The 8,072-nt window shown below is 34.8% G+C and overlaps 1 protein-coding gene across 1 annotated transcript; it reads right to left on the bottom strand.

Annotated features, from left to right (window-relative positions):
- Positions 1-440: 440 nt before the first annotated feature.
- LOC115705815 (scarecrow-like protein 22) lies at positions 441-3,490 on the bottom strand. Its single transcript, XM_030633255.2, has one exon. The coding sequence runs from the start codon at positions 2,948-2,950 to the stop codon at positions 782-784; it is 2,169 nt and encodes a 722-aa protein (XP_030489115.2). The 5' UTR covers positions 2,951-3,490; the 3' UTR covers positions 441-781.
- Positions 3,491-8,072: the final 4,582 nt, after the last annotated feature.

Genomic DNA, 8,072 nt, shown 5'->3' with positions numbered 1-8,072 from the left:
ATCATAACACTCTATTTTAGGATGTACTATATATTTTTCCAAAGTCTAATACAAATTGGTTTTTATAAATGGGTTCAAAATAAACATTACATCAATGACCTGATTGATAAGTGCATGAATAAAGCTAGATTTGCCTCCTTTTCATAATGAGAAGCATAAAGAAAGTCAATACTAGTTTATAGTCTAGTTCACATGATTTAAATAAAACTTAATAGTGTATCAAACTCACAAATTCATATGTAGTCACTAAAAAACCAGATGAGTATTGTAAATAGAACTAATTATCACATACACATGGCATATGATATGATCTGAAATCAAATTTTCAAACTATTCCCCCTATACCCTTCTTTAATTTTCTCACAAGAGAACATAATAGAGAAAGTAAAAAAATATGATACAAAGTAAAAAAAAAAAAGTGTTCTTTGCAAAGGGAAACATAGATACAATTATCTTGGTTATGTTTTGATTTTGTTGTCAAATGTACAACAGTTACCAGTTGATCAAGAGAGAAACAAAACAAATATAATACCCAAATCCGAAGAAGGAAACAGTAACGGAAATCCAAGAACCATACAAGCCTTCAAGTTACTTAACTGTTTGGACTTTGATTAAAAATAATAAGCCTACAGCACATAACAATTAGCATAGGAGTAGAAGCAAAATATAATTTTTTCAAAAAGATGAGATAACTAATGCAAATAAGTTATGCAGAACCTCCAAAGCTGAGGCAAATTTTCAAAATGCAGGCTTTCTTTTTTGTTTGCTGTTATTTTGAAAATCAACACCTCCATGCTGAGACAGAGATAAGCTCCTTTCGCTGCCAGCAAAGGGAGAGTGAAGACTGTTTCTTCTCGACATGGAAGCCCCTAACCGGAGTCCGCTGCACCAAACACTCAGCTTGGGATTCAGTGAAGTTACTGAAGACAGCTGGGGAAAACCCGGAATTCAAAAATGAAGATCTCCATGGAGGTGTTGTTTCAGGAGAACGGTAGCGATTCAGCACGAGTTTCTCGATTCTTGGTTGAAGTAGGAACTTCTCAATCTTTTGCAGGGCCTCTAGGTTGACATTAACTGCATCAAGTGATTCAATAAGGCCTGAATAAGAGTGAAAAGCGTGAATGATTTGGTGTGGGAATGGAACATCTGTTCGATCAGACCCTCTTTCCAATGAGACCACAACTTTCGGGGATAGCTGATTCAGAAAGCGGAGGACCAAAGGAAGGGATAAAGGGCAGCTGGAAAGAGAGGTAATTGGGAGATTTACCGCAATTGCCTCATCCTCTGAGATGTGAAGAGGCACTGGCCAAGAGCCAGAGTTGAACGTTTCCAGGCTTACGATTTCGAGCTCAAAGGCCAAGTTGATTTCAGCAGCAAAATGTTTCAAGTTTTCGTGAGTGAAACCAAGCTCGAATTCTTCATGTGTGGATGGGGAGACAAAAGCAGTTATCTTAAGAGAACCATCTGCAGCACTAGCATTCCTTAAGGCCAGCTCTTGCATAAAAGAGGCCCATTGCCCACCATATCCAATATCAAAATCAATAACATGAATTCTACTAAAGCCTTCCAAGGCTTCTAAAATGGCTTGGTTACAAGTGAAATTGGCAAACTGAAGAACCGGTGAGACTTCAGAAAAAGTTTTATAAGCTCCAATCTTGAAAATGAGATTGAAGGGTGGCAAAGCCAATGAGTTGTGAAGGAGCAACTGTAAGGCCTCCTTGAAATAGAAAGCAGCTCGTTGGAAAGGCTTACCAAGAGGAGAGACATGGTGATTGAGCCGCGCCAATATCCCTTGCGCGAGTACCGGATTTCCGGTTTCTATAAGCTCAGCAGCCTTTGAAAGTTGGTCAATCAAAGCCTGCTGAAGCTGGTGGTTCGCCAATTCGTCTCCCGCTCCTGCTCCTGGGCTCAACATCTTCTGCTTTGACACAGCCATGGTTGGCCTCTGCTGTTGGAACAACTGCAGCTGCTGTTCCTGTCCACGAACAAAAAGCTCTTGCCCTGAATTCGGAAACTGAACCTTTTGGAGCTGATAGTTAGACCTAACCCCACCAGTATTCAGCCTCTTCGCCGGGGGTTGTTGAGACATAACGTGGTGCTCTTGCAATTGAGCATATGTTAAAGGCATTACCAAATGAGGTTGGTTCTGGTTTATCACCATTTGAGGATTGGCATCCACAGAGTGGACCAACTGCTGCTGCTGATGCTGTTGTTGATGAAATACTAAAGGAGAAAGCGAAGCTGGCATTAAATTGTTAGCTGAAGTCGAAAACATGGGACTCAAAGAATTGTTGTTTTGAGCATTGGATGAGCTATTAAAAGGGAAATCAGAACAAGTTGTTCCTTGAACAGAAGGAGGGTCAATAATGCTGCTCATCAAATTCTCATACCCTTGATCCACCACTTGGAAACCTCCTCCATTGAATTCCATTTCTTGGGATGAGGAGACACTCCCGCTCTGCAAAAGCCTGTTCAATCCAAGAGATGGGTCATCGACATCCGCCATCATCAACCTCAAAATGGACTGGTCATGACCCGGTGACTCAGCTAACACGCTCTCCCAGTCCTCCATTCCAAGCCCACATTTTCCCTCCGCTAATGCTGCTGCCGATGGGGTCTCGGTGGCTGCTGGCGCCACGCCGCCGGCGGTGTCTGTGGAGCCGGTTGCGGCGCCGCCGTCGCTGGTGCTGGCGAGCGAGGAAGACAGTGTTGAGGTGGATCTGGTAGGACTTGAGCTAGTTGTAGGGTCGAGAACAGAGGTGGGCTCAGTGCTGCCCACATAGCAATTGTGTTTGGTGATTAGAGTGTTCCACTTTGGTGTCGTTTGCTGTGGTGGTGGTGGTGGTGAATCTGAAGCAGCAGTAGTAGAAGTTGTAGTAGCAGTAGTAGTGAAGAAATCTAAATGCCTCTTCCCTTGAAACACCTCAAAGGGTAGGAGCATGGCCTTCATCTAAAGTAACCAAATCAAATAATAGCCTATTATAACCCACCACTCCTAAAAATTTCAGTTTTCAACAAAAGGGATCACCCACCCCACCTCACAATCACAAACACAATTTTGGTTACTTATTAAAACTTTAATACAGGAGAAGAAGAAAGAGACAACACCCACTAACTTTCTACTTCTGCAGCGTATTCATAAACGGTTATTTATGCAAGAGACCCAATTAGACTGAATCATCTTCTTTTTCTTCTTCTTCTTCTTCTTTTTTGGTGTTATACGTTTGTTGTTGGGTTCTCCTTCTCTTTCTCTTTCTGTGTGTTTGTGTTTTTTCTGTTTGGAGTATTTTGTCTTCCCTCTGTTTTCAGCTATTTGGATGCGTGCAACAAAGAAAACATATAAAAGTGGTAAAGTGCCACTTCTCTCTCCGTTTCTCTCTCTCTCTCTCTCTCTCTCTCTCTAATTTTCTTTTCTTTTTTAAATTAATAAACTTGGACTGTGTTGTACCCTCCCTCACGTCATTCTATACTAAACAATGCATTTTCTTTTACTTAAATTTATTGGATCATTTATATAGGGTCAAGGATAAATTTTTTTATTTGATTTTGATTGGCTGTTAAAATGTTAGGAAAGAGATGGCAATATTTTTTTCATTGTGTGGGAGGTTTGTTAAAAAAATAATCGACCATGCAACAACTAGTATAACAACCTAGGTGGTTAAATGATTTTATTTTAATTTTTTATCTAAAAAAAATAAACCACTCAATTTGAAAAATGGAGTTGTTAAAAACAATTCAAAATATCTTCAAATTTTAAATTTCAAGTAACTATCACATTTTAATATTTTTTTGAAAAATATTTTAATAATACTAATAAAATAAAATAGTAAATACAGTATAACCTACATTTAAGAATACTCTATTTAAGAATAACCTAAAATAATTTTATGGTAATTTAACTAAGTTTTTATTTTTTATGAATTTTAAATTCAGATTTCTTTTTAATGTTTTGTATGGTTTTTTTTTTAAAAAAAAAACTATATTTTTAGTTTGATTGGTTAGATAATGCCATATTTAGTGGCATTTACTTTTTATGCCATATTTATCATAACCTTAATAATTTTTCCCATATTTTTGAAAATAGCCCATAAGAATAACCTCTAAATTGTAATTAGTTATACAATTTCTAAGTCCCGTATTAACAAACTATACCTCTATATAAGAATAATTACATCTTAATAAAATATATACATATATTTTATAAAATTATTTATGTAGAATTAGTAATTTTATTTCAAATTGTAATACATGTATAAATATTATATTTACTCAAAAATAATTCTATTATGATATAATATTAATGATTGTTTAATGTCATTGTTGTTACATTGATATTTTTATATATTTTGAATTTTTTTTTCTAGTGTAACTCTATTTAGTTATAACCTCTCAATTATAATATAATTTGCTTGGTTCCAAGTGTATTTTTGGATAGAGGTTCTACTGTAATTAGTACTTGTTTAATTTTATAATTTAAATTAATAAAGTATGATAAAATAATAAAAATTTAAAAGTTGAAAATATGGTGAGGATTTAGATTAATTTTCTAAATTTAACTATTATTTCAATATCAAATAACATTTCATATAATATTTAAATTAATTTAAATATGTACAAATTTGAAAAATAACTCTAATAAGAAATTTGTAGAAAAAACCCTTTTTTTTTAATTTTAAAATATCCAAATATCTAAAATCAAATTTGAAAAGGGCCTATTGCTAAAAAAAAACACTCTCTTCTTCCTCTTAATATTTTCAAATGGCTACAAAATTATAAATGAATATTATAAATCCCATTTATAGGATTACTATTTAAAAATATTCTATTCCCCTAAAAAAAAGTTAAAAGGTAATCATTATAAGGATTATGTAACGTCAATACAAGATTTGCAGTTTTCAAAAAAGAGTAATTAATGTGAAAAATTGAAGGGATAGGAAAAGATTCACACATTTCGGGAAGAACTGATATCATAATCGTGTGTACAAATGCGTGTTACCTAGCCATGCAACGTGTGGAGCTTAGAAAGTCCCCGTACGACTAGAATTTCCCACATGAACTTTAAAGAAAATGTTATTCCAAAATTCGCATTGATGACACGGCACCTGACAAGCTGACATGTTGCAAGAAGATTTTGTTGGAAGATCTTTAACAATGATCTTAATTTACTATTTAAGTATGTTGATTAGCACTAATCTAACATCCTAAATACAGACTTTCTAAAATAATAATGTAAACACGTAAAAGGATATAAAGATCCTTACATTAGAAATCTAAGTATTGCTTTGAATTGTGTAGGCAATCTGTCAACATTGAGGAGCATGAAATTTTTGAGTAAAAACTATAAGAATTTTGAAAATAATGAATAGAATAATAGTAGCTTTCTTTTGATTCAGTTTTTGTGAGTCATGAGTTGTAGAATCAAAGGTCATTATGTTATATTTAGGAGTTTTTTCATTTATACATTTCAAAGTAATTTTTTTTTTTTGCATTTTTATGGAATATACACTGTAACCCATGGAGCAACTTAAATCAAAATCTAATTCAAATCACAATCCACATCGCAACCAACGAAACAACTCATACTGCAACTAATAGAGCAACCTAAATCGTAAAAATAAAAAAATAAAAATTGTAAAAGTAGACCAAAAAAAAGGCTAAAAAGGAGTATATATGGTGATTTCCCTTCTATTAAAGAGATACAAGGGTTAAGTTTTAGAATAAATAGACTAATTAAAAGATATATAATGACACTAAAATAAAGCCTATGACCGAAATCCTCATTAAAGGCCTATGGGTTTAATTTTTGTCATTATTTTGTTTCTTTAAAATGAAACAATCTTTTTATCTTCAAAAATACTATTTATCTATTGTAATGATTTAAATGCTAACCTTATCTGTTTAATAATTATAATTCATTATTAAACAAAAATTACTATTAAAATATATTTTTAATTAGCTCCTTTATTGTAACGCCCTAATGTTAAGGCACGCTACAGTGCTTTTTCAATTAATGTGCAATCTTTGCTAATCAAAGAAATTTCTCGAAAAACGTGTCAAATTAAAACTTTTACTTTAAATATTAAACTTTGTAATATAATATAATATTTACAGATTCCGGGATCCCCTTTTTAAACTTTGTAAATTTACTTTTCAAAATAAACATTCCAAAATACACAGATTTACAGGTCGCACAGCGACTTTCAAAATACAACTCCCAGATGTCCCGAGACCGAACACTCCAGGTCGCGCTGCTTGACATGAACAATCTCACCCGAGCTCAGGTTCATTCTTGTTCAGCCTTCGCCTTTCCTTTACCTACACATGGAAGCAGAAACTGTGAGTCAACAGACTCAGTAAGAAATGCATATAACATACCATATAATTTCTGACCTGTAAATAGGCGCCCATACACCTATTTACAGAGCTTAACAGATTAGTATGAACGTTCAATACCAAGGTACAACCACTATACCACATACACCTCGTACCTCACTACACGAGTGTTGGTAGGGTTTACCCCGAACACTGAGTAACACTGAGTGATGTACCACACACCTTAGCATTTTCCCGTGCCCGTGTTGGTATCACTGTATCGTACCCACAGTGACAATAATCACTATACCAATGCACTCTATAACTTATTCATACAAGTGTTGGTAGTGCATAACATAATTTAAGCATGCATATACAATCACATATACACACATTCAGATAATCACATCATACATTATACACAGTTCTTACCTGTTTTCCGAATTCAAGTGTGCTGGCCGACCTGAACGGAATTCACGTGCTAGATGGATGCCCTAATCACAATAATTGTAACATAGATGAATGACTCGCCAAATCACTTTCCGGGACTTAAACTTTGAAACTAAAAGTTTCCCTATCGATAAACCTCATGGCAATACCCTAAATATCTCAAAATTGGCCAAAACTAGGGTTCTGGAATTTCCCCCAATAGGCAGACCGGTTCCCAACCGGAAATCCGGTTCTGGGTCACCATCCGGTCGACCGGTTGGTACTGGTCCCCCAGAACCGGATTCCGGTTCTGTGCTGGGAACCCAAAAAATCATTTCCCTTAACTCAATTCAATCCCAAACCTTACCAAACTCTCCAGTACACCTATACAATGCATAAACAACCATTTCCAACCAATAATTCACAGAACAAACCAATAAATCAAATTATGCCATTAAAGCCCAAAGCTTGAGTTTCAAAACTCAAGCTTGCTTAGAACTAATATCAAGCATCAAAACCAGTAGCTATTACTTAGAATCAACTCAACAAGACCCTAAAATTCGAACCCTAGGCAATTCAAATCTTAACAGCTCCTATTACCCCAAAACACCATTTCAACCTAACTTTAAAAGCTTGAAAATCAATAACCAATAGTCTAGGGCTTTACCTCACTAACAATAGCTTGAATCCTTGCTGAAAAATCCAAAGAAATCCCAGCCCCTTCCCCTTGTTCTTGCTGCCTTCGAAGAGAGAGAGAGAAGAGAAGAAAGAGTTCTTCAATATTTTGGTTTTTTCTTTCTTTTTTACAAAAATGAGATAATTCCAAATTGGGAGAAACTTAGTTGTCTTTTGGCTGAAATAAAGGCCACTTGTCACCTCCCTAGGCAGCCACTACACCATTCCTTAAAAAGACTTAAATGCCCTTAAGGTTAAACTTAGGTATTTCCAAAGCTAGGGGTAAAATGGTCAAAATCCATAACCCCGCTCAATCCCGATAATTTATTTTCTCTAAATTATTTCCCACTATGAAATAAGGTTCTAAACTTACCCATGTGATCAATCTAGCCATCCATCGCATTTTCCGTTGTCGCCGAGCAAAAATTACAAAATTAACATATTTCACATATAAGCTAAATGATACCCCTAGAGTTTAATAAAATCTCCGGAATTGAGAAATTATAACTCTAATATTTATTTCTAAATATTGGGGTCCACAATTAAATTAATCACAAATAATAATAAAATAATAAAAATTAGTGCTAATTGCCTTTACTAATCCACATTACTAGAGCGGTCATTACATTTATAGTCTCCTAATAAAAAAAGAAGAA

Source organism: Cannabis sativa, chromosome 1, assembly GCF_029168945.1.
Source record: "Cannabis sativa cultivar Pink pepper isolate KNU-18-1 chromosome 1, ASM2916894v1, whole genome shotgun sequence".
Taxonomy (NCBI): Eukaryota; Viridiplantae; Streptophyta; class Magnoliopsida; order Rosales; family Cannabaceae; genus Cannabis; species Cannabis sativa.
Note: the sequence above shows the minus strand (reverse complement) of the source record. Positions and strands in the feature narration are given on the sequence as shown.

Coding starts and splice junctions, on each gene's coding strand:
- LOC115705815 (XM_030633255.2), bottom strand. CDS start 2,950: ATGAAGGCCATGCTCCTACCCTTTGAGGTGTTTCAAGGGAAGAGGCAT.